Source organism: Vidua chalybeata, chromosome 10, assembly GCF_026979565.1.
Source record: "Vidua chalybeata isolate OUT-0048 chromosome 10, bVidCha1 merged haplotype, whole genome shotgun sequence".
In the NCBI taxonomy this organism is placed as follows: domain Eukaryota; kingdom Metazoa; phylum Chordata; class Aves; order Passeriformes; family Viduidae; genus Vidua; species Vidua chalybeata.
The window spans coordinates 1821108-1846812 of record NC_071539.1 but is presented as its reverse complement, the minus strand read 5'-3'; the positions used below and the strand labels follow the sequence as shown (position 1 = coordinate 1846812).

Below are 25705 nucleotides of genomic sequence, written 5' to 3'. Positions count from 1 at the left end.
TGCTTCTTGAATTCTTAATTTGAGTACTTCAAATAGATGAAAACCAACCTATGTTCTTACTCTGAGTATTGTGAATTATTGTCAAAAACTCCCTTATTTTCTGCTCCTGTAGTTTTCCCCTTAAGGTTTTCCTGATGTGTTGGGTAATTTGTGATTAGAGCTTGAGGGGTTTTATTTCTTGAAACGCAATTCTAGCTGTTTCCCAGATATTTGTATAATATTCTCTACACGGTAGTTTTAAGACACGTTTAGGTAAGTTTGGAGTGATGGTGCCTTATGATTTACATCACAACATTAAATGAGTTTCATTTTGCTTTCAAATTCACTTTGTAACAACTGAGAGTAACTTCCATGAACTGTGAATTATATTAATTTAATATAATGTGAGAATAATGTGGAATATGAGAAAAGCCTTCACTGGGTGCTTCTCTGGGCCTGCCCACCCTCCCAGGGCGGAATTCCTTCCCAAAATCCCACCCAGCCCTGCCCTGTGTCCTGGCACAACCTAAAAACCTCTCAGCTAGCCCAGGACAGATAAATGAGCTTCAAAGAAAAGACGAAATAATTTAAATTTCCGTGGTCAGCAGCTGGCACAAGTTGCGGTTCCGCGTCTCCCGTTTTCCACCTTCAGGGTGAATTTTTCCGCGGATTGTGGAGAGGAACGAGGTTGAGACGCTGGATGCAGAGCGGGGACGAACGCGCGGCTCCCGCTGCGTGTCCCGCCTGCCCCGGAGCGGGATCCCCTCCGCTCTTCCATCCCCTCCGCTCTTCCATCCCCTCCGTGTCCCGCCTGCCCCGGAGCGGGATCCCCTCCGCTCTTCCATCCCCTCCGCTCTTCCATCCCCTCAGCGATTCCTGCCGCCGGCACCGAGGGACCTTCCCGGTGAGCTCCTCCCCGAGGGAGGGACCCGGCGGCGGCTCCGGCGCTGCCCTTCCTCCGTCCCTTCCCTCCCTCGGCTCCGCCCGTTCCTGTCCCCGCTCCCGCCATTGGCTCTCGAGGGCCGCGGCCGTTACCGAGCGGGGCGGCGAGAGCGGCTCCATCGCCCGGCGGAGCTCCCCAGGAGGGGTCTGCAGCGGCTCCATCGCCCGGCGGAGCTCCCCAGGAGGGGTCCGGAGCGGCTCCATCGCCCGGCGGAGCTCCCCGGGAGCGGCTCCATCGCCCGGCGGAGCTCCCCAGGAGGGCCCGGGCGGGTGCTGCCCCCGCAGCTGAAGGGCCCGGCCCGGTGAGCGCCGCCCTCCCGGACACCGCGTGGTTCGGGGCCGCTTTTCTCGTGTTTCAGCTTGTTCCCGTCGCTGTGAGCCGCAGGTTCCAGGTGTGGATCCCTTTCCCAGCCACTGGTGCAGGGACGGCGCCATCGATCCCCGCGTCCGGGAGCTGCAGGGGACAGCTGGAGGTGCGCTCCTGCTCTGGCTCCACTGCCCGGGGCCGTGCGGTAAAGAACAGGTAAATGCTCGTGGCCAGAAGCTTTCACAGAGTTAGTCTTGGCAATGGAACCGAGAGATAGAGCGGGATACAGAATCATAAAACGCCCTGAGGGTATTGGAAGGGACCCACAATTACCCCAGCTCCTGGCCCTGGTTTCTCCCTCTTTCTTGAAGTTTGGTATTAAAATTCCCCGCATAGGTTCCTATTGTAAATGTCTTAATTGCAGTCATGCCTGTACCGGTCTTGAAACATCTCTGAGATGGAGGCAGAGTATGAAAGCTGAGTGAAAATTGCTGTGGATTTCTTACAAGCCAAGGCTGGCACTGAATTCTTTCTGACGTTAAAGAGCAGAGAACAGCCCTGGCTGTGCCTTGGTTTGCACTCAGCAGTGTCACGGTCCTGCAGGAGGGAGCAGATGTTTCCTTTGCTGACACGAGCAGCAGGAGCTGGCAGCTCTCGTTCCTAGGGGGCCTTTGCCCTTGGAATCGCTGCCACAGCCATTGCCCAATGCCAAATTCACCTGTCAAATCCCTCACAGTAGCATGGGGGTGGGATTTTGCCATAAAGCAATTATTTATCTGACTACACACTGATGGCTGCTGTATTCCACAGCAGTGTGGATGCTGTGGCAGATAAAGCCAGCATTTCCCAGCTTCCTGCTGCTTTTTTTTTTCTTTTCCCTGGAAAACATTTTTGTTCTCTGCTGAACTCTGTGGTGTCTTCTCTGTCCTTTCCGTTGTGTCCCAGTCTGTCTCCAATCTGTTCCATGCAGTCTGCAGGCAGAAATCAATCAGTAAATGAACATTTCCTCCGTGCTGCTGCCAGTGTCGGATAAAACTGAATTTCAGGATTTCCACCTTTTTTACTTTGTTTGGAGCAAAGTAAGAAAACACTGGGGGCCCATAGCAAACCTGAGCATTCCAAATCTTGTTTGGAGCAAAGTAAGAAAACACTGGGGGCCCATAGCAAACCTGAGCATTCCAAATCTTGTTTGGACACGAAGGAGTAACAAATAAACAGCCCCAGTGCTGTTCCACACTCTGGAGGTGCCCGGGAGCCTGCAGTGTCCCTCTCAGCCCTGGCCCCTGCCCGGAGCTGAGCCAAACCCGCTGCTCCAGCTGCTGACTCCTGCCCCAAGTCGGCTTGGGAGTTGCCTGGGAAACAGGGAGTGTTCTGGGGCATGGGAGTGTCATCTTCCCCGGATGGGTTAGGAAAGCTGGAGCAGGGCTGGCTGGGGCAGGACAGCTCCGTGTGCTGGGGAGGATGTTCCTCCTGCAGCTCTGAGGGCGTTCCTGACACAGCCAAGAGACGTTTTGTGAAGGTTTTTCCTTTGCTTTTCTGGTAGCAAACAACTCCTCCTCTCATCCTTTCCGTAGCTCAGGTAAGTTGGACGTGTGTTCTTTAGGAAGGAAATTTCCCTCCTGTACCAGTGTGGGAGCCCTGGGTGCTGATCCTGAGCTTTTCCTCTCTTTCCTTCCTCTCCTTCAAAGCTGGAACTCCTGCTGCCATAAAAAAAAAAAACATCACAGTTGATCCTTTGGCCTCATTTCACCTCAGTTTCAGCCCAGGGGCTGAGTCAGCAGCCCAGGCTGCCCTCCCTGACTGACCCCAGCTTGGCTAAGCCAGTGAGATAAGCCAGGCTTATTTCTGTGCCAGCAGCACAGGCTGCTGTGCTCAGAGCTGATTCACCTCCCAAAGAACAGGTCTGGTGTTGAGCTCCTGCCTTCCCTCAGCCTGAGCCAGCTGCAGATCTCAGGTTAGACCCTGAACTGATGGGCTTTGATCCTGAATGCTCTGACAATTTCTTTCTGCATTGTAGTAAAGGCCACAGAGCTGACTGGAACTGGTGAAGGGGGAGGAAAGTGTGGCACAAAGAGAAGGAACTTTGGTACCAATTTCCCCATTTTTAGCAGAAGGAAAACCAGGATTGTAATTTTTAATGAAAACAGGCTTTAGTGTTACTTCACTTGTGACTTTGCAGTGTGATTTCACTCAGTTGGGAAATAGAACAAAGCAGTGTTGCAGAGAATGGAAACTGAAAGTAAATTTTTCAGTTTGTTGCTTAAAGTAACCCGGGAGTAATTCCTGGTGTGGTGCTGTCTGTGAGGGCTGCAGAGTTGGACTTCCTGTGCCAGAGCCTTGAGGGCTTCTCAGTGTGACTGTTTAATGAATTTTTGACTATTTTATGTTACAAAAGTAACATTTGAAACAATTGGGGGAGAGAAAAAAATTCTGTACTTCTGTTCCCATTGAAAATGTTACTGCTGGTGGGAGAAAATTTCCATAGCTCTGAGGTTATTTAGAAATTCTCGTTCTGGCTTTTCCCACTCTGCTACTGTTTCCCACTGTAACCAGTGGCAGATTGCTGCTTTTCCTGGGTTTTCAAGGGTTGGCTGTGGATGATATGGATACAGTTGGGTGAATCCTCTGAGTGCAGCTTGGAATTTGCTGTGCTCCTTGAACTGTTGCTCACTTCCATTCTTTTTTTCCCCCCAAGTGCCGAGGCAGGGAGTTCCCAGCTGGGGCTCAATCCCCGCTGATTGTGTGTGTGTGTGTGTGTGTGTGTGTGTATGGATATTCTCAGCTCAGTCAGAGAGAAAAAGAAAGATTTCTGCCAGGCTAAGCCCGGGAAGAAGTCCAAGAGGAATGTAAACAATCCACAATCTTGCTTTCCGTTGACATTGTTTATAGATACATTCTACCACACTGACCTAAGTCCAGTGTACCAATCAGGTGAAATGTTTTTAAGAGCAATGGAATTAATGCTCACGATGTTCTCTATAAAAGAGAGAAGTGCTTTTGAATAAACGCTCCTTTTGCCTCCTGAAATGGAGCGAGTAATTTCGCCCCGTGTGTGTGTGTGTCCCCGCAGGCCATGGAGCAGCTGGAGGAGGAGCTCACCTGTCCCATCTGCTACGACACCTTCGTGGAGCCGCGGGTGCTGCCGTGCTCGCACACCTTCTGCGGGCCGTGCCTGCGGGACCTCCTGCAGCCGGGGCCGGGCTTCAGCTGCCCCAGCTGCCGGGCTCTGGTGGCCGTGCCCGCTGCCGGCCTGGAGGCGCTGCCCATCAACTTCGCCCTCAAGGCCGTGATCGAGAAGTGCCAGCAGGAGGAGCGGGCCCCCGGGATGTGCCGGGCACACCCCCGGCAGCCGCTGAACATTTACTGCCTGCAGGACCGGCGGCTGGTGTGCGGCCAGTGCCTCACCGTCGGCAAGCACCGCGGGCACGCCATCGATGACCTGCAGAGCGCCTACAGGAAAGCCAGGGAGGCTTTGGGGCAGCTCCTGGGGGAGCTGGCGGATCCATCCTGCTCCGAGGTGTTCTCGTGCTCCGAGAGGCTGCGGCTGCAGAAGGCCCGGTGCCAGAGCGCCCTGCAGGGTGACAGGGAAGCTGTGCTCAAGTATTTTAAGGAACTTGGTGATGTCTTGGAGAACAAAAAAGCAGCTCTGCTGAGCGCGCTGGATGAACTCGACAGCCGCATTCTGGAGAAATACGATCCCCTCATCGAGGAGGTGGAGTTAGAAGAGTGTGAGCTAAAGGAGCTGCACTCGGCTCTTCAGGAGGAGGAGTCCCCGCTGCTTTTCCTGGAGAAGATGAACGAGCTGCAGCCGCGGCTCCACGCTCTCAGAGTGAGGCAACTCCCGGAGCCTGAACCTGTGGAGATCCATCCTAGGATGAAGAATGTGCTGCAGGACATGTCTGCAACTGAAATAGGGCAGGTGCACAGGATCCGCACGCCAAAGCTACACCTGGCTCACGAAAGCCAATGCTGTGGAAAGCAAATAGCATCTAAACGCGGGGATGCTGCTGCTGCTTTTATGCTGATCCTGATTGGACTTGCGTTGTTATGGCAGAAGGAACCACAAGGTCTTGTGCTGCTCATGGTTTCATTTATATTGTTAATCACATCTGGTGTCATCCCAGTTCCTCTGGCACGTCTCTGGGAATTCCTGCTGTGGATTTATCAGGATTCCTGCACCTACCTGCAGGCCAGAATGCAGGACAATTCTTCGCAACTACTTTGATTAGACTGAAAACCTCATGCAGCAATCCAGCATTATTTTCAATTTCTACTTAAAAGCTGGATTGTTAAAGCTCTACACTTGTTCTGTTTCTGTATTCTCTTTTCTGTATTGCATGGATTTCCTCTGAACTAAAGTTCTGATCCACTTCAGATGAGGAGAGGCGAGTTTTGCCTTGATCCACAACTGCAGAATTCAGTCCTTAACATCGTGGAATTCTCTGCCAAAGGTCAGGTGCACTGCTGAGCTTCCCCTCCTGGAATTCTCTGCCAAAGGTCAGGTGCACTGCTGAGCTGCTCCCATAACTCTTGGCATTTTTGCATTATATAGTAAATTACGCTGATTCCTTGAACTGCTGTCTTTGGTGCTGCCCCTGCCCAACCTGATGCATTCTTATTCTCATCAATTTACATCTCCCTTTCCTCAATTTTTACATGACATCCAAAAACTGGACTTTATTGATGCTGGGTTTATATTAACAAGATCAAATTTTTATAACCTTTATTTAGAACTTATAAAACAAAACGAAGTCTATGATACAAAATGAGATCAGACAAAAATAAAACAGCAGCCACGGGGCTGGAAGTTGCTTCCTCCCTATCTTTGGGCTACACTGCACGCAGGGAGACCAAGTTCCTCCAGTCCTTTCACAGCCAGGATTTTGGGGTTGGTGGCCACACTTTTGGTGGTGTTCTGGGTTTTATAAATCCCAATTAATCTGTCTGCAATCTCAAACATGTTGTTCCGCAGGGAGATGATGATGAACTGGGCGTTTTTGGTTTGTTCCTGAAACAGAAGTGATTTGTGTTAGTGCCTAGCATTCCCAAATTCCCCTCTGTCCTGGTGTGGCACACAAAGCCAAGTTTAAAACTGCAGCTGCAGGCAGGGAACTTCCAAGTGCTTCCCTAATCTGAAGTAACTGCTCCTAATCTTTGTCACCTGCTTCCAAAACTGCAGTTAATAATAACTCTTGACTATTCAATGTTTAATTACCTGAACTGGAGCTGTGTAAGGGGTTTGCTTTGATTAAATGTGCTGAGGGCAGAAGTTTTAAGGGCATGAAAGAAATTAATTACTACTAATTAAGATATAGATCAAAGGCACTGATGGGAATGACATGGAAGTATAAATCCAAGGAACCTTGGGAAATCACGAGCCTGGATCCATGGAGACATCAGTAACAGCTAAAGTTGTGGATTCTGACAGCAGCTGATGGTTTTGGGGGAAGTCTGTGTGTTCCAGAGGGAGCAGTAAAACTGCAGCAGCCCGGACCTTAAATCTGCCTGGAACTGTGTGGCCACTTTGTCCCTTCTGGAGGAGGGGGAAGGGCTCATCTCAGGAAGATGAGCCATGAGGAACTTACATAGATGTAAAATGCTACGATGGAGACGTTCTTGAAGTCGAGGGCGGCGTCGATCTCGTCCATGAAATACAGCGGGGTGGGTTTGTAGTGGTGCAGGGCAAACACCAGGGCCAGGGAGCTCAGGGTCTTCTCTCCTCCTGACAGGTTGAAGATTTTCTTCCAGCTTTTCTTGGGAGGCCGGACGCTGGAACAGAGCAAGAGTTGGGTCTGTCAGGAATGCTGATCTCTGCCTGAGCTCAGCTGGGTAACACGGGGCTCTTCCTCACTGCCTTTCCCACTGAACTCCCAGTTCATGGATTTATCCTGGGAGCATTCCTGACAGAGCACTGCCATCGTTCCCTAGGCAGAATGAAGTGATCTGGGAATTAAGAAGTGCTGGGAAATGAGTTCAAAGCTTTCCAGCTGCTTTAGTTCCTGATTTCTCCAAGAGAAAGAAATTAAATCTGAGAGCTAAAAAGTTGTGGTTTCTGTCACTATTTGCCCACATTGAGCCTGTCTGCGTTCACTGATAGTCAATGAGCATTTGCTTTAAAAACAGGTTGAAAAAGGACTATGATTAAAAATTAATAAAGTATTTTGAAAACCTGAACATGATTCCCTCTGAGAAGGGATCCAGACTGTCCACAAGCTCCAGCTCAGCATCCCCTCCCAGCGTGAGCATCTGGTAGTTCTCCTTCAGCTTGTTGGTGATGACATTAAATCCTGCCATGAATTCATTCAGCCTCTGTTTCCTCAGCTCTTCAAAGGCCTCTCTGAATTTGTCCCTCTCGCTGGTGATGTTGTCCAGTTCATCCACGTGCTTCAGGTACAGCTCCTCCTGCAGGGGAAAACAACCAAACCCAAGGGCACTTGGAGCAGCTGCCTCCTCAGTTTAGTGTTTAAACCACTTTTCCTACCATTTGAACATTCCTTTTCCCCAGCTTGGCTAACAGCCCTGAAACAAAACCCCCAAACTGTCTCTCTTTTCCCATCTCTGCTGCTGAGCGAAAACAATAAACCAAACCTGTGTCAAAATAAAAAAGATTTCATCTGTTGAATGGTTCAATGTTACTGATGTGAGGAGGGAAAAATCTGGGTACTGTGTGTCCGTCTTCATTGTGAAGACTTGACTCTGTTAAATAAACATTCCCAGGAGAATCACAGAATTATTTAGATTGGAAAAGACTTCTAGATCACCCAGGAAGTCGCTGTCACCTGACACTGATGGTGTGGGACACAAAAGGCACATGGAAGCTCCTAGAAACAACGTCCACCTTGGCTAAGGACGAGCTGCTAACAACAGGAACAGGCAAATTCCAGGCTTCCAAAAGGAAGGAGGGAGGGGGTCAGGCCCCGTTCTCCTGGAATGCCCAGGGCTGGGCCGTGCCCCCCGGGCTTGCAGGGGCCGTACCTTGCTCCGGTACTCGGCGATGGCGCTCAGGTTGGGGCGGAGCTGGTGGCGCTGCGCCTCCAGCAGCGCGATTTTCTTGCTGAGCACGTCGGGATCCTGCAGCGCCTCCAGCTCCTCCTGGCTCAGCACCCGCAGCTCCTCGGGGGCCTCGCCCTCGATGGCGTGCAGGGCTAGCTTGGAGATCTGCAATGCAAACACAGGGGCTGGGAAGCTTTAGCAAACACGTGGAGCTGTTTCTAACAGGAGTTTTTTCTGGGTTAGTACAGGGAAGCTTCTGATCGCCAAACACTCCGAGATTCTTCCCACAAGTCCCTTTAAAATAGGAAGTGAAAAAGAGAATAAATTCCCTTTATCCTCTTGTCCTGGTACTCCATATACAGCAATAAGCTGGGGTCTGAAGAGGAATTTTCTCCCAGGTCCTTTGTTTTCTAAGGGGATGCTGATGGTTCTTTCTGTGAGATCCACAGAGAAGCTGTGGTTGCCTCTGGATCCCTGCAAGTGCCCAAGGCCAGGACAGGGCTTGGAGCAACCTGGGACAGTGGAAGGTGTCCCTGAAGGTGGATCTGGATGAGCTTTCAGGTCCTTCCCCACCCAAACCATTCCACAATTCCCTGATGGAAGATTTAGGAACTAAACCATTTCCTACCTCTTTCTGCCAGTATTTAACCTTTCCCTGGTGGGTGGAAATGTGGCTGTCAATTTGTTCAATTTTCAGCTTGATGCTCAGAGCTTCACTTTGAAGGGCATGTTCAGCATCCCGAATAGTTTTCATCTCCTGGAGTAAATTCTTCTGCTCCTCCTGCACTGCTGGCAAAGCTTCCTGAATAGAAAAATGGCAAATGCCCCCAAAAAGGGCATTAATCAATCACCCACAAAAATGCTGCCCCTTTTTAGGGTGAAAAGTCTGTTTTCACTTAATTTATTCATGGCTGTGGATGGAAACAAATAAATATTCTTGGATTTATAACTGATCCCTGAATTCTGGAATGACTGAGAAAATGTTGCCGTTTGTATTTTCAATCCAGATCTGAGTTAAACAGGTCCTACACTCATTTTTAGCTATTTAAAGACATCAAATCATAGATTTATTTGAAAGCATTTCAGCCATCCTGGTCTTCCCTCTCTCACAGAAATCTAGATGGGAAAATACCACATAAGTGGGAAAATTTTATGTTTAAGCAACTTTTAAACACAGCAATTTCTTTGGGGAGACCTGTTGTAATTTTTTTCCTAAACTGACTCAGGATAAATTTCCAGGTGAGTATAAAAAAATAAAAATACACCATTGCTACGGCCTGGCTGCTCTGCAGAGAGAATGGGATTTCAGTGGGATACAGGGAGGATTTAACTCCTCTCCCTGATTTCCCTGGAGCCCAGAGTGGTCCCAGGACTCACCTCAGCCTGCCTGCACTCGTTCATCACCTCGGTGGCTTTGTCCTCCAGCGTTGTCAGCTCTGCTGTCAAGTTCTTCATTTCCTTCTCATTTTCTTCCATCTCCTTCTCCGTGCGCTGCAGAGCCTCCTCGGATTTCTTCAGGTTCCTGCCCAGGGACAGGGAGCTTTGTGCACCTCACAGCAAATAATCCAGGAGCACAACCTCACTGGCAACAAGGAGGAAGTGCTGGTTTAGGCACCAACTCCCACACTCCAGAGGGATCCAAGGAAAATAAATTGTCTTCCTGAGCAGCCAGACCTCACTAAATGACTTCATTTCTTCTTTCAGAGTTTGGAATCTCTATGGAGTGGTCAGCTCCCATAAAAAATAGATCCCATTTTATTTCCTGACAGAGCTCCTAATAAAATCAGTCCCTTCAGATTTGAACTGCTCCAGCACATCCAGTCGAGTGCTATTTTGGACTTTCTCCTGAATATTTCTGTTTAGGTAATATTAAAGAAATAATTCAGGCAAATACTAGAGAAATGCTGAATAAATGTGACTTAAACTATTAGAAACTACAAAATTTGTCTTCCCTTTCCCTCCCTGAGCCCCACTTAGCACAGACACTGAGTGAGTGCAGCTCCAGCCTGAGGCTCCCTGTGCTGTACCTGTCTGCAGTCTTGGCTGCCACCTGAGCCTTGGTGATGGCTGAGGAGCATTCATCCATTTCCTTGTCAATCTTATCAATTTTGTCCTGCTGAGCCTTCAGTTTCTGGTTGTTGGTGTCCATGATGAGCTGGTGCAGCCGTTTCACTTCCTCCTCCATCTTCCTGGCCTGCTCAGCCACACGCTCATAATCTGGGCATGGAAAAGGGGAGTCAGGGGCCCTGTGCCAGCCTGGCACTGCTCATGGGCACCAGGACTGAAGGGATAAAGTCATGGAAGTGATTTCACATGGAAGCTCTGCTCTGCTCCTCTATTGAGAAGCGCACATATTCTCCATGTTGTGACAAATGATCCGTTTAACTGTGACAAAAATCAAAATCCACCCACTTCTTTCTGCCACTGCTCTACCAAAGCTCTCCAGCCACAAAAGGCACTCAGCATGGATTAGTTAATGTACACAGAGTACTTAAATACATGAGGTGGTGCATTAGAAGTTACTCCAAGCTCACTGTTTGCATTTAACTAATGGGAAGATGCTCAAAAGGTAAATATTAAGAACTGGCCACCAGCACTTCCCAGGAGTTGGTGTGGTTCCTGCCCCTGCTGAACAGCATCACTGCACAAAAGGGATGTGCTCCCACAAAGAATGCAGGGATTTATTCTATAGACTCATGGCAGAGCCTGGCTAGAAGGCAAAAACCTTCACTTGACTTTTATATCACTGCCTCCTCATTTACAATTCTTAGCCCTAATTAAACTAAGTTTCCCTATGAATGTGTGATACAACCACAAAAATTTAAGCAAAGAAACAAAATACTGAAATTCATGTTTGCTTTAGTTTGACTAAAACATGAACTTGAGCAATTACAAAGAAAAGGGGTTTTACTTTCTGATCTCTAGAAACATCGTAGAAAAACGAGGTCCCAAACCAAGACAGGGAACTGAAGCACAAACCCAAACCCATTCCTTCCTCTATTGTAAAAGAGATTACTACAACTTTTATCTCAAATCCCCTCTCCAAAAAATGTACCTTTTTTATAACCATCAAGGACTTTCTCCAGCTCCTTCTGTTTGGTTTTGTCTGGAGCAGCAGCAGCGACTTTGGCTTCGAGTTCCTTGATTTGATTTTTGAGATCAATCTCTTGCTCAGAAAACCCCTGCAGAGAACACAAAACTGGGCTGGAATCTTGTCCTTGAAAACTCCCTGAGAGCAGGCAGGCCTGTGTGGGGCTGAGGCTGGCAGGTGCTCAGGGATTCTCACCTGGATACTCGCTGTGTATTTCTCCGAGGTGTTCCTCATTTCCCGGATGTCCTGCTGCAGTTTCCTTATGGCTTCCTCAAGCTGGGATTTCTCCTCCTCACACTGCACGGCTCTTTTGGAATCCCTCTGCAGCTGGGATTCCATTTTGCTGATCTACACAGAATGAGAGGATTATTTACTGGTGTCACCATGACAAAACCAAGCCAGGGCTCAGCCCTGTGCTCAACAGCTCTTAAAACACAGGAGAAAGTGGAGTAGGAACTTCAGCTTGGGAAGTCTGAGTGCTTTGCCAGTGAGAAACGAGAGGAGCAGCTCCAGATTAAAACCTAAATGGAATTCAGAAGGAAAAGCAAACTGTACCCTGCTCTTCTAAAATGGTGTCCAAGCTATCAAAGGGAGCACTGTGAGACTGAATTCAACAATGGGCTGGGCTGTGAACAAACACAGAATCCCTGAGGCTGGAAAAGCCCTCCAGGACACGGAGTCCAGCCTGTGCCAGGTCACCACCTTGTCCCCAGCCCAGAGCACTGAGAGCCACCTCCAGGGATGGGGACTCTAAACCTTCCTGGGCAGCCCCTGCCAATGACAACCCTTTTATCTCCGATGCACTTCAAAGCATTCTAACCTCTGCTGACATTGGGAATTTTGGCTTTGTAACCCTTTCTAATTATCTTCCATCCCAGATTGCTCCTGCTCATGCTGCTTTGAAAGGCACATGTGTGCCAGAACTGGCCAAACGAAGGAATTCTGCTGGAATTGCATTTTCACTATGTACTCACCTCTTCTTCTGAGATATCCATCACGACTGAGGAGCCCATTCTGCCCTTCATGACTTTTCCTCCCCCACCAGTCATGGTTCCTACAGAAAAAGGGATGAGAAGAGCTCAGGGAACTCCTTGGGCTTTGATATCACCCACAAAGTGCTTGCAATGGAGCTCCAGCTGGGCTGCAGTACCTGACACCTCGATGATTTGTCCTTGCAGGGTTACCACCCTCCACCTTTTCTGCTTTTGGAATGCTATTCTGGTGGCTTCTTCCAGGTTTTTGGCCACCAGAGTGTCCCTGAGAGCAAAGTAGAAGGCCAGGCGAACCTTCGGGTCCTCCACCTTCACCAGGTCAAAGAGCCGCGGGGCGTTCTCAGGAGTTGGGATTTCCTGCATTTTCTTTTCCCACACAGCCATCTACATCCACAGAGGAAATCAAGGAATGAATCTTTGGGATAAATGTTGGGATAAATGTTCAGGCTTCAAAACAAATGTAATTAGGCTGCAATTAACAGTAAAATGATTTGTTTTCCCCGAGGGTGGGACTCACCTTGTCCAGGGCTATAAAGGTGGCAACTCCAATCCCTCCAGCCTTCAGGAAGTTCACACAGGCCTGGGCAGTGTCAATGGTGTCCACAACAATGTGATCCAAGGCTCCACATGAGGAGGAAATGGCCACGTCGTACTTGTCATCAATGGCTCCCAGGTCTCCCTGAGGATGGAGGCACGAGGGGCAAACACTGATTAGTTGGCACCTGAGCTGCTCTTTGAGTCGTGTCCCAGTAAATTCATGAATGTGCTTCTTAAAATCTGAATAAACTGATTTTTCTGAAACAGGATAATTCTCCTTGGACAAAAAACTGCAGAATACAAAACCAGCACTTTCACAATTACACTGACGTGCAACAGGAATGAAAAACTCAGCTCTGAATTTTCAGAACTTTAAAGCAACATTGCTTGGAAAGAACTGAAAAATGTTTGATTTTACAGCAAGTCCATGGGATTTACAGCTCTACTCTCCAAATTCCTAATGCCAGGGAAGTGAGGCATCCCTCTCCAAATTCCTAATGCCAGGGAAGTGAGGCATCCCACACTTCGCCCCAGGAACACCACTCAGCTCCTCTAAAGTTCAACACTAGAATTGTAGCAGCCTTCTAACACTTACCAGCCTTCCATAGAGCCCAGGAATATTCCCACATTTCTTCTGCTGGAGCAGAGCCTCCAGCACTTTTCCTCGGCAGCGACTTTGTGCTAAAGAACTTTTGGCTTCCTCTACTTTTCGGCGCAGGTTTCGCACGAGATCCTTGGCCCCGGATTCTTCCTTTCCCAGCTTCTCCAGAGCGTTCTCTTTCTGGGGGTTCAAAGATATTGGCTCAGCCTCCCAAAATCCACTGGATTCAGGGAGTCTTCAATGCATGGCTTTGTTCTTTGGGGAATGATTGAGGAGCAAGAAATGAAATTCAAAGAATGGTTTGGGTTGGGAGGGACATTACAGCTCCCCCCGTGCCACCCCTGCCACGGCAGGGACACCTTCCACTGTCCCAGGCTGCTCCAAGCCCTGTTCCACCTGGCCTTGGGCACTGCCAGGGATCCAGGGGCAGCCACAGCTGCTCTGGGCACCCTGTGCCAGGGCCTCAGCAGCCTGAAGAAGGCTCAGGAATGCAGCCATGTCTCAGTGTCAAATTAAATCTGTTCCCTTGCAGGAATATGTAGGATTTAAGTCAAGTCAACGTTGGCTTAACAAAGTAAGTCTGAAATCCAGTATTAGCTCCACCAATAAAGTCTTAGAAAACAGTTTTTCAGTGATGTTTTAGAGGAGATGGGTCATGGTTTATTCTCAGCACGATTATTGCCAAAGAGAAGAGTGGGCCTTTGGTTTGTGTGGGAAACGGGAAAGTCAAGTCTCACCTCCCTGAGCTGCTGCTCAGCCTGGGGTAATTTCTCAGCAATGTCTCTGACGGCAGCTTTCCTTTCCTTCAGGGTGTTGGAGGTGCTCCCCAGGGCCTCCTGGGCCTGGCTGAGCCAGGCCAGGGCAGAGTTGTACTTGCTCAGGTAGAGCTCCAGCTCTGACTGTGCCAGCTCCATGTTGGAGCGGGCCTCGGTCACCTCCTTGCTGAACTCCATCAGCTCCTTCTCCTTGCCCTGCAGGAACAGCAGGGACAGCTCAGCCCCTCAGCTGGGCACTGGGGACAGGACATGGGGTGTGCTTTTCCAGCCCTGGCAGCAGGAAACACTTCTCTGGGTGAAGCAGCATTTCTTCATTAATCAACATTAATGGCTGGGAATTTAACGAGGCTTTTCCTAATTATAAAGAACTTCAGGGAGTTATCACAGAGCATTTCCATACCAGCTTTGGATTATTTTCTCAAAGGTGGGAGGAGCCCTACACATGGAGCTAAATTACAGCTGAAACCCATGGAGAATCCATGTTTTCAAGGACTGAAAATGTACAAGATAAATTTCCAGCCTCCAGGTATTGAACAACACCACCAATAGCCAAATGTTAAAGCAGTTGTCCATTAATTCACAGGCAGTGTGGGAAAGGCTGGGAACAGATCATTCCAGAATTTATTTATTTATTTATTTATTTAAGCAACACCACTGGCTTAAATATTTTGGTGGCAGAAAATCAGAGTGTATTATTTATATTAAATCTATGAATGAGCTACTTGATGATGCTTGAGCACTCAAAAAGCAGCCAAGGGTTTAGCTGTAATTATTCATTTAAGATTCATTTCCCACTGAGGCTCCTCTGAACTACCACGAGGAACATTGGAATTGTCAATAAATGGCATTTTACAAGTGCCTGGTGCTGGTTTCCTTCAGAAGAGTGAAGTTACAGCAGGTGAGTAATTCCTGCCTGTCCAAACCTCTTTTTCCTTCTGGATTCCCTTGGTCTCCTCCTGCAGGCTGGCCAGGACCTGCCTGAGCTTGGCTTCCTCCTTGTCCTTGGCCTTTGCCAGCAGGTCCCTCTTGGCCGTGGCCTCCTCGATGGCCTTGGCGCTCGTGGAGGGGACGTTCTTCAGTTCCTCCACCTGCACAGGAAAGGACTTTGAGCCTCCTCTGCCACTGGACGGGAATTCTTGAATCCCTCCTGGATGCAAAGCTCTCAGTGACCAAGTGGATGACACAGCTCCATGAATGAACTCCACTCACGGAGTGATCGCTGCAGTGAGTGATTAGCAAACGAAGCCTCGGGCTGATTTAATGGCTTAAAATATCTGATTAAAATAATTCCAGCCCCATTTTCCCACCTTCTTCGTGCCCTTCCCATTTTCTCCCACAATTTACTGCTCTTTTCCAAGCCAGTCCAGCTGATCCAAGCCCTACCTTTTCCTTGTCCTTTTGAAGCTGCTTCTCCAGTTTTTTAGCCTTGCTCTTGGTGTGTTTGAGGTTTTCCCTCACTTTCACATCCTGCAAATCCAGCTGAGTGAACTTTTCTTTATTTTCCTCTATAAACTTTGTAATTTTATTGAATTTCCTGGAGGAAAAAAGAAAAAAATAATTATTTCATACAGTAAAAATAATAAGGCTTATTAAGCTTTGCTTAATAAGTCAACATGAAAAATTTAAACTAATATTACTCAGGTTTTAGTTTTAAAAACACCCAATATTCACTATATTCCCAGTATTTTCCCTGGGAAAGTGATGTTCCATCAGAAAAAGATCAATTACTCAAGCAATATTAAACATATTTTCAGAAACCTTCATTTTTTTCTTGACAGAATTAATAATTCCCATCTCTCCCCAGTAATTCCCTGAGGGTCAGCAGGTCAATATTGCAGCTGGATTGGGGATCAGCACCCAGGCAAAGCAGCTTTAAGAAACACAGTTTATGCATAAATGATTCATGAGGAAACCAGGGAAAAAATCCCAAATCCATGTCCCTAAGGATTAGGGTTGTAAATCTAAAAAGCATGTACTAATTCTTTTATTGTACAGTCAATATAAAGAAATATTTAAAATCTATTAAAAAGATCAGACATTTCCTTATTGTAATTGTGAACCTCACTCAGAACCAAATCAAAGCAATGTGAATTTGCTTTAATTTATTTTTGTGTATTTAATTTATTTTTGTGCATTAATTTCAATGCTTCTTTGTGTATTTAGATGTACCAGAAGTGACTCTGGTCATCAGATAATTAAATTTTTTAGTGAGAAACATGTAAAAGACAGTACTACACATCCCTAAAGTACTCACTTCTCAAGGTCTTTCAAAGCTTTATTCTTTGTTTTTGTTTCCTCTGCAAGTTTACTGCTTTTCTCATTAATACTTTTAGTTTCTTCATTAATTTTCTCCTTCTGCATTTCCAGGTCATTTATTCGTTTCTTTAGGTCATGGCTAGGAAAATAAAGCAATAAATTCTCAATTTTCTCCATCTTCACAATGAATGTCCAGTTCCAATTCTCAGTGTAACAACAGAATTATGTAAAATACCAAAAAATAATAATTTGGAGTTAGAAATGGAGAATATTTGGAATTAGAGACACTGAAGCAAAGTTTAACAGTAGCCCCACCACATTAAAGCCAACCCAAACCCTGAGAACTACTTACATGTAATATTGACACATCTGATTCTTTTCCTTAAATATTTGGTTTTCCAAGCAAAGGAACTCAATGGCTTTATTCTTGTCCTGTTCCAAGGCATCTTTTTCTTTCTCCACCATTTTAACTCGATTTAACTGCAGAAAACAGAGGGGCAGAGCTGAGGCAGGGCCAGCACTACAGGAGGAAACCATGAGGAGAAAATTGCAAACCCTTCGTAGGACACAAATCCTCTGGAAAAATGGCATCATGAATTACCTCTGCAAGGCAATTTTATGGTGATTTCCTTTAGCTCAACCTTCTGATTGGCCATTTTAAATTTAATTCCTACAACTACAGGTGTTGTTCACCTTTAAAACAAGTCTGCCACAGGATTTACCATGGACACATGAAGAAAAATGAACTTTGATTTTATTCCGAGCTTTTTTAGTCCTTTTATCACTCAGTGCACCAATAAAATTACAAAAGCAGGATTTTTAGGGGCAGCAGTGATGCCTTGTGCAGGCTGAGCTGGAGCAGAGGCTGGGCAGAGTCACAGAATAAAGCAGGGATTCATTCCAAGGATCTCCTCCATGGATCCACCTTGGGCAGCACCAGAGCCCAGCCAGGGCTGCAGCCAAGAGGAACCAAAATGGTCCCAAAATGCACGAGCGCTCCCGGGGGCTCTCACTGGGATCAGCTCTGCTCCATTTGCACCTTGCAGTTCATTGTCCCATTCCAGCTTTAGCCCAGGCACTCCCATCCTGCTTGTTTTTCTCTCTCCAGCCCACGCTGTTTGTGCTCCTGGGCCTGAGCTTTGGATCATTTGTCCTTGGTGCCCAGCTGGAGCAGGAATTGTTTTGTCTCCCTGCTCTGTGCAGAGAGCTCACCATCCCATAATATGAAGCTCAGAACTGCACACTAAAGCAGCACAGAATGTGAGAAATAGAAAAGCTGAAACCTGAGGCATCAGCAGTAATTCTGTGTATTTTGATGTCTCCACTGGGCTGTGTGCAGAAATGCTGGGGTTTCTTTGGGATGCCCCAGGAGTTCACAGAATTCCCAGAATCCCTGGGTTGGAAGAGACCTTCAAGATCATCGAGTCCAACCCAGCCCCAACCCCTCAATTCAACCCTGGCACCCAGTGCCACATCCAGGCTTTGTTAAACACCTCCAGGGATGGTGACTCCACCACCTCCCCGAGCAGAACTTTATCACCCTTTCTGTGAAAAACATTTTCCTAACATCCAGCTCTACTTCCCTTGGTGCAGCTCGAGGCTGCGTGCTCTGGTTCTGTCAGTTCCTGGAGGAAGATCCCAACCCCACCTGAGCACAGCCACCTTTCAGGAGCTGCAGAGTGATGAGAGCACCTCTGGGTGTCCTTTCCCAGCTGCCTCTCACCTTCTCCCCGCGGCGCTCGTTGAGCAGCTCCACCCTGCGGCACAGGCTCTGGATGGGCCCCTTGAGCCGCGCCGACCCGATCAGATCCTCCAAATATTCCAGCATCCCCTCGTCGTGCTCCGTCTGCCCCTTGGGCTTCATCATGGCAATCTGCTCCACCTCCCCCTTGGGAAACAAAAGTTGGGTGGGTCTTTTCTTAATTTTTTTTTTTTTTTTTTTTGGGATGGGGAAAGTATTCTGAAAAAAAAAAGATCTATGGAATGAGTATACGATATCATAAAAAAAGATTAAAATAAGGCAGCAATTAAAAATACTCCAACTGGAATATCACAGAATCGTTAAGGTTGGAAAAGATCTCCAAGATCAAGTCCAACCTTCCCATTTATTTGGGAAAACAAAGATCAGAATGAAGAGAAATTTCCTCTCCAAGGTGAAGTGGAGCCACCCTGCAGGTCTGACCGTTCCTTCATTCTCTAAAGATTCAAAATGTGTTTCCCCAACCTAAAAAAAAGAAGAGAATAAAGCAGGCCCCTGGCAAGAAAGTTTAATCAGGATTGAAGTGCTTGAAGGGTCTCTTTAGAAACAGAAAGTCCATAAAATCCTGGCTGATGGAGGAACTGGAATTGGAATTCATTTAATTGAGGCCTCCTTGGTGGAGAAAGAAAAGGATTCTTTAGGTAAGAGGGTTCCATTTTGTAATTTGCCTTTATGTAGCGCATTAAGTGATTAGGTGGTATTAAAAATAATTTGAATTTTCAGAAATAAGATTTAGAAAGGATAAAACAGAGCCAGTGACAGTCTGTGTTACTGCTGCAGGTCTGACAAGACAAAAAACCCCAACCCAACTCTTATTTTTATTTCTTGCACATCTCAAAAAGCAAGACAATCAATTTGTGAATAACTGCTGCTGGATTGTACAAAACCCCAATTACCCATGTGCTCCCTTGCCACAAAAGTGTGAATTCTCTCCCCAAAACTGCCTGTCAGCTCTTGGGGGAGGAAACTGTGCAACCTCCCCAGTTATTCTGGGATTGTCAGAAGTCCTTCTCCTTCTTGCATTAAAGCATTTCCTCTGTTTACATCCATGAGGAAAGAACCACAGGAAAGATTTAACTCAGTGCTGATCAGGACTGGGAGGTTTTTACACTGGGTTCGCAGCCCTCGTGGTCAGTGGTGTAAATCACAAACCCACCCTGGATTTAACAGGGAAAAATGGCAATTATGGACAGGCAAGGAATGAATCATATTTTTATTATTTGGCTAAATAGAATTAACCACCTCTAAGAAAGAAGATGATGCAGTTGTGGGGTTTCTCTGTAGCTCACTAATGTGAGTTCTTGAATTATTTTCTTATTGAGGGTAAAAATAAGTGCATTTATAAGTTGTTCATTAAATAATAAGAGTATTAAGCATTATTTAATATTTATACTATTAAGTTAATATATAAAGAAATCTTTAGAGTTCAGCCCAGATTTAAGAAATAAAAACGTTTCCACAAAAAAAAAAAAATTAAAATATTTTTCCAGAAAAGAAATTCAAGGTTCCCTTTAATTGAAAAAGGAGAGTAAAAAGGTTGTACCTGTCCCTGCTCTTCTTGACAATGATGAACAGAGCAAACAGATTTTCCAACTGCTAAAGCTCCATTTAAGTGTTTCCTAACTAACAGGCAGTGCTCATTACTTGATCCATGAACTGTTCCATGAACTGAACTAGATCCATGAATTGAAGTGCGAATTTAAAAGCCCCAAGCCTCCTTGCTCTCCAGGAGGGCCGAGCTGGCCCGACGTTGTGAAAGTGAAACCAAGGCGGGGCAGGCAGACATTTGTTGAGCACTGAGGGAAGGAGCTCGGGCAGCTCCCCAGAGCTGGCACCCCCAGCTTTGCCAAGGCTCCAGCAGAACCCTTGGAATTGTGCAATTCCTTCCCTCAGGTGTCTCCCCGGGGCTCAGGGATCCAGGACAGGGAGCAATGTGTAAAAGGAAATGCAGGCTCTGCTCAGACAATCAAAATGGATGTCAACACCCAGCCATGGGCAGTGCCAGCAAGGAACCAAACATCCACACGAGGGAAGAAATTCCAGCCTTGGATCTGCTGGAGAAGCTCCAGGGAGCCTGAACTGTGACCTTCCAGTGCCTGAAGGAGCTGCAGCAAAGATGGAGAGATTGTTTACAAAGATGTTTACAAGGGCTGGAGGGACAGGACACAGGGAGTGGCTCCCACTGCCAGAGGGCAGGGATGGGTGGGATACTGGGAATTAGGAATTATTCCCTGGAAGGGCGGGCAGGGGCTGGGCTGGAATTCCCAGAGCAGCTGTGGCTGCCCCTGGATCCCTGGCAGTGCCCAAGGCCAGGTTGGAAAGGGCTTGGAGCAGCCTGGGACAGCACAGGAATCCCTGTCCAAGGCTGGGCTGGGGCTGGATGGGATTTAAGGTCCTTTCCCACCCAAGCCATGCCAGGATTCCACGTTTCCATACCCACCAAGCCCTTTGGGAAGGTTCTACACTCACTGCAAGAGTCCTAAATGGAATTACAAACCCAGTTCCAGCTTCTGCAGCGTGTGGAGTCTTCCACATCCACGTGGCCAACTCCAGCTCTGCACCATCACACACATCCCAGCAGCAGTTCAGTTCCCACAGAATTCCTCAGGGAACAACCACTGGGAATCCTACACCCCCACCTCATCTGGGGAAACATTTCCAAGCAATCAGCTGAGCCCTGGGGCAAACCTGCTTGGAGACCAGGCTGGAAAATAAGGGAAGAGCCCTTCTCAGCTGGAAGTGGCTCCTCTGGTGAAGAGCATGAGGAATAAATCCCTGCAATTTGGAACCTGTGTTCTTTGCACAGCTGAATAATTCACAGCTGTGATGTTTAAGATACTTCCTCAATTTAAGAATCTAATTTTCTATTGTACCTAAGTAAAGAGGAAAAGTTTAAAAGAAGTTTCAGGACTGCAAACACCAGCAGCACGTTCCAGCACTGGTTTAAAGTTCTGAATTTCACCACAAGCACTGTTTTCTCTAAAAGCAGGAAAACAGCTGATGCTCTCAGCACAGCTCTAACCTGAGGTTTTCTGGCACATATGGTTTGGAATTTTTAACAAGGTTTTCTACCTGCCTGGTAAAAGGGAGGGTTGATCTACTCATGGCTTTTCCTGCAGCTGTGGTCTAGACACAAGATCCTACAGAGACAACTCCCATTTGCTGTGCTGTGTTCCAGAACATTCCCTGTGGGACTGGTCCTGTTCCCCAAAGCTCTGGAGTGTGAATGGCACCAAGTGCTGACCCCAGCAGGGATCCCAGCCCCCCGTGGTGTGACTGGGATTGTGCAGAATGGGAACGAGGCAGTTTTGGGATCCAGCCACCACATTCCATCCTAGAATTCTGCTGTGGAAGAGACAGGGATGGCAAAAAGCCTCTGGCACTGAAAAATTACTGACAGCAAGCTGAGAACTCCTCATGAAGAGCAAACACCACTTTTGGGGTTGGAAGGGGCCTTAAGGGACAATTCTCACTATGCCAGGGTGCCTTGGACACCTCCAGGGATCCAGGGGCAGCCCCAGCTGCTCTGGGAATCCCATCCCAGCCCCTCCCAGGCAGGAATTCCTCCCCAGAATCCCATCCTGCCCTCAGGCAGGGTGATCTGTTTCTGGAGAACCTAGGAAGATGTTTGCTTTTCTGGATTATTGCTTCCTCTTTCCATCCCTGAGTATTTGGGATAAAGCTTTGGGAAGGCAGCACCTTGAACAGCCTGAGTTTTGTCCAAACTGTCACTGCAGCATTCCCAGAGCTCTCTGTCAATGTCCCACAGAATAATTATGGCACCAAGGAGGTAAAACCAGCTTTCCAGGATTTTGGATTCTCAATTTCTGCTGTCTTAAGCTCAGCTTTAAAAAGCTGAGAACCTTGGGATAGCTTGGAAGTCAGTAACTGGGAATGCACCATACCCTGGGCAGGAGCTCAGGGAAGTTTGGGTGGTTTCTGAGGGGAATTTTGGGGTGCACTTGTGGTGGTTTAGGTTTTGTGGGTTTTTTCTTTTTTTAGGGGATCTCTCCACCACTTATCAGAGGTGGAGAAATGTGACATCTGACTGAAGTGAAAATCACAGTTGTGCTCAGAAGAAATGGCTTTAGAGGAAATATTTCCTGGAAAATGCAACACTATGGATCAGGACAACCTTCCCTGGTTGGGGACAGGTAAGAATATATAAATTTGTTTCAAAATCCCATTAAACCACCAGAAAATTTAATATATGACAACTGTGACTACGGTAGTTGGTATTTTTAGGAACATTTAGTATTTTTAAGATGATTTTTTGAAATTCAGAACAATATTTTAGTAGTTTCATGGTAGCAGCAGCATATTTCTATAATTGAAAAGCTTTTAAGGCTCTTTAAACCCCCATAAAAGGAAATTTTCTTATTGAGACCAAAATCTTGCAAATTTCACTGTAACCCAACCCTAACACCTGTTCCAGCAGAACCCCAATTATCCTGTAAATTAATATTTAACAATAATAGTACCTTAGCATTGTAACTCATCAATAGGTACAATTTGCTTTCTAAATCAAGTATTACAGATGTTAGTTTGCAATTTTATGGTATGACATAAATGGAATTAATATCTGGATGCAGTGTTTAGGACATAATTGAATTTATCAAGCATCACAAGATGCAGGGGTATTTGTGATTAAATGGTACTATAAATGCATGGACAATTAAAATTTAATGTAAGCAGTGCTTGCAGTTGTAAAAACCACCTTAACTCACACTTTTATGGAAGATTAGAGCAGCCAGAGCTAAAATCTGCTATTTGTTTGTCCAAATGTAAAAAAACCCATCTTAATTCAAATTACACCCCAATTTCAATCATTTTCTGGATTTTTTACCATGGAATTGAGCCAGAAGTGACCCAGCACAGGGCAAACCTCTCTTAATAAAAGTCAAGTTCTATTTGACTCTGTTTTCCAGAGCACAGCAATGCTCACTTCTCTCAAACTCTGAAACAAATGGAAGTGAAGAGATTTTGCAAGGGCTTCTCCAGGAGCTGAAAACTCCTCAGCATCACAAGGAGCAAAGCCAGAGTGACACAGGATTTGTTCAAAGGAAAAATCCCATTAAAACATCTGGAATGTTTATTATCAAGTTGCTTTCCTAGAGATTTAGAAGAGAAAATCCAAGCCTAACTCCTGTATTTCCTCTGGTTCTTCACCCCCCTGTTACTGCTCCTGAGTTCAGCTTTTGGCTCGTTCAGCTCCAGTTCCACCTGTGTGACACCACCTGGAACTGCAGCAGGAGCCAAGGGGAGGAACATTTAGAGGAAAAGTAGCCTGGATGTTGTGGAATTTTGTTTTCTCGCTACATTTTTATTTCCTGGCTGTTTAGTGCCATCAATTTCGTGTTAACAAGGCACCAAAAGTGCATTTTTCTCTTCAAAAAGCCTTTAGACACCAAAATGAGACAATTCTTTCTCTGTCTGAAGCTTCCACTGATTTCAGCCTCTCTCCCAGATTTCAGTTTTTAATTTTTTTACGTGCTCACACTTGGCTTTGGGGTTTTTGTCCCCACTTTACCACAATGGTAGCTCTCATTTTTAAGCAGTACAGTAAAGAAAGGCAAAAATAAGTCCTAAATTTCTGTATCTTCAGTTTATTTATTTTATCCCATCTCACAAAGCTTTGCCCACGAACTGCAATTCTGCACCTGTGGATTTTGGAATATGTATGGGGAGAGGCAATATTCCCATAACCTCATCATGCCCCTGCTATAACACAGCTCTGGGAAGTTACAACAGATTGATTTGGGATTTTTTTCCTGTAACTCCACGTTATTGTTGCTATTATTTAAATGCTTGCAATCCTATCTCATTTTTACCACATGGTGAATATACAGGAGGGGAAAAAAAAGCACCAAAACCTCTTTCTTTTCAGGGGGAAATAAAGTGAAATACAAAATAAAAGTACTTCTAAAAATCTGCAATGTCACCACTGGCCAGAGATGAGGAAAATCTCAGATTGAGCCTTTATACAACATTCAGTTGTGTGCACAAAACTGCAATTCTGCATTCTGGAAATAAGTTCACAAGTTTTAAGGACATTCCTGTGTTTAACATAAAAGCACAAAGTGAGTGAAATTCCAAAGTGACTCTGGGTTTGAAGTCAAACCCAACCTGCAGTGTTTGATTTATTGGGGTGTTCTAAAGAAATCCTTCAATTATCACTCGTTTTCTCCTCCCATTTTTCCATGTTTTTCTGCAGAATTTCTTACAGGGACAACCCTCTGTTCACCCCCAGTGCTGGCAGCACAGATATTTTATAATCCCATTTATAATCCCATTTATAGCCTCAGCTCCAGTGTCCCACCAGGAGCACAGACCTCAACAATTGGGAATTTCTGGTTTATCTCAAAGGAGAAGAAAATCTCTCCCTCGTTTCCTCCCCACTCCCCTGGAAGTGACTCCCACATTGTTTCCACACAGGAGCAGGTGAAAAACCTGACAGAATTTCCTTCCTGGCAACCTCATCTTGCCACAGGATAAAACTGAGCTCCAAAATACAAAAGACACCAAATAAAAGCAGTTACAAAACACACCAAATAAAATCCCTGCAGTTGTTCAGACCTAAGATAAGAGAATATTTTAATTAACTTTATCAAATAGATTCAAGTGAAGATCACTGCAATTAGGACAAAATTGACTTTAAACTATTCTGATTTGTTTGTAAGATTGTGAAATAAATGAAAATCAATTTGCAAATTTGCTGCCATGAATGCAGAATGAATTCTGCAATATTGATGTGCAGAGGGGGGGTTTCCTGGGCAGCTCCACTTGGCTTTTCCACCCTTTCTGGTGACTCTGCTTCTCACCTTGCCCATCCCAGAGGTGGCCACAGACCCCAAATATTCCCCCTGCACTTCCCCCAGGGCTCCCAGTTCTCTCCTCCTTCCTTAGAGGAAAGCACAAAAGGCTGAGAAGTTTGAACCTTTCAGAGGAGTCACTGCAGAGAGCAGCACAAACACTCTGAGTTTGTCAGCCTGGCCAGAGCAGGGTTCCAAGGCTTCCAGTGAAAGCTAAATTATTTTATTTGTTGTTCTTTACACCTCTCCAAGCTCCTGGAAGGTGTGGAAGACAGAAAAGCAGCAGCAAGGTGCCAGATTTTCTCCCAAACTCTCTTTTTTTTTTTTTAAGTGACAAGATGCACTTTTTCCTGCTGCAGTTTCAGGCTGTGGCAAGCTCATTAAAAATGCAACATATTTGTGATTGTCTTAAAGAATAATTATTTTAACAGTGTAAAATAATTGTCTATTCCTGAAGTACTAAAAGCACAGGGAGATTTATTAAAAACATGCACTATGGAGTGTTGGAGTTAAGGATCCCAGAAGTGACAAACTCCTCCTGTTCTGTGCTGGCAATTCCCACTGGAACCAGAAGAATTCTGAAACCAGATTTATTTCAATTTGCAAATTCAGGCACAGAACTTGTAATTTTTCTAGAACTACTCAATTACTCTCACATTA

At 46.3% G+C, this 25705-nt stretch overlaps 2 protein-coding genes across 8 annotated transcripts in view; one reads left to right on the top strand and one right to left on the bottom strand.

The window, feature by feature from the left end:
• Positions 1 to 986: 986 nt before the first annotated feature.
• TRIM59 (tripartite motif containing 59) lies at positions 987 to 5802 on the top strand. Its single transcript, XM_053952300.1, has 2 exons — positions 987 to 1444; positions 4299 to 5802. The coding sequence occupies exon 2, from the start codon at positions 4302 to 4304 to the stop codon at positions 5451 to 5453; it is 1152 nt and encodes a 383-aa protein (XP_053808275.1). The 5' UTR covers positions 987 to 1444; positions 4299 to 4301; the 3' UTR covers positions 5454 to 5802.
• Positions 5803 to 5936: 134 nt separating this feature from the next.
• The window catches only part of SMC4 (structural maintenance of chromosomes 4), a 28725-nt gene continuing 8956 nt past the window's right edge, over positions 5937 to 25705 (bottom strand). For 6 of the 7 annotated variants that reach the window (XM_053952292.1, XM_053952297.1, XM_053952294.1 and 3 more), the window contains 19 exons: positions 18198 to 18362; positions 16827 to 16954; positions 16473 to 16613; positions 15602 to 15752; positions 15142 to 15306; positions 14180 to 14413; positions 13437 to 13622; positions 12822 to 12983; positions 12463 to 12688; positions 12287 to 12366; positions 11508 to 11660; positions 11277 to 11403; positions 10249 to 10438; positions 9599 to 9743; positions 8850 to 9023; positions 8204 to 8386; positions 7398 to 7630; positions 6814 to 6997; positions 5937 to 6236 (listed from right to left, as the gene is read on the bottom strand). In XM_053952292.1, coding sequence (XP_053808267.1) covers positions 6048 to 6236; positions 6814 to 6997; positions 7398 to 7630; positions 8204 to 8386; positions 8850 to 9023; positions 9599 to 9743; positions 10249 to 10438; positions 11277 to 11403; positions 11508 to 11660; positions 12287 to 12366; positions 12463 to 12688; positions 12822 to 12983; positions 13437 to 13622; positions 14180 to 14413; positions 15142 to 15306; positions 15602 to 15752; positions 16473 to 16613; positions 16827 to 16954; positions 18198 to 18362 — 3216 coding nt within the window. In that variant the 3' untranslated portion in view covers positions 5937 to 6047. The remainder of the gene's footprint in view (positions 6237 to 6813; positions 6998 to 7397; positions 7631 to 8203; positions 8387 to 8849; positions 9024 to 9598; positions 9744 to 10248; positions 10439 to 11276; positions 11404 to 11507; positions 11661 to 12286; positions 12367 to 12462; positions 12689 to 12821; positions 12984 to 13436; positions 13623 to 14179; positions 14414 to 15141; positions 15307 to 15601; positions 15753 to 16472; positions 16614 to 16826; positions 16955 to 18197; positions 18363 to 25705) is intronic. The other variant, XM_053952296.1, reaches the window with a different exon arrangement.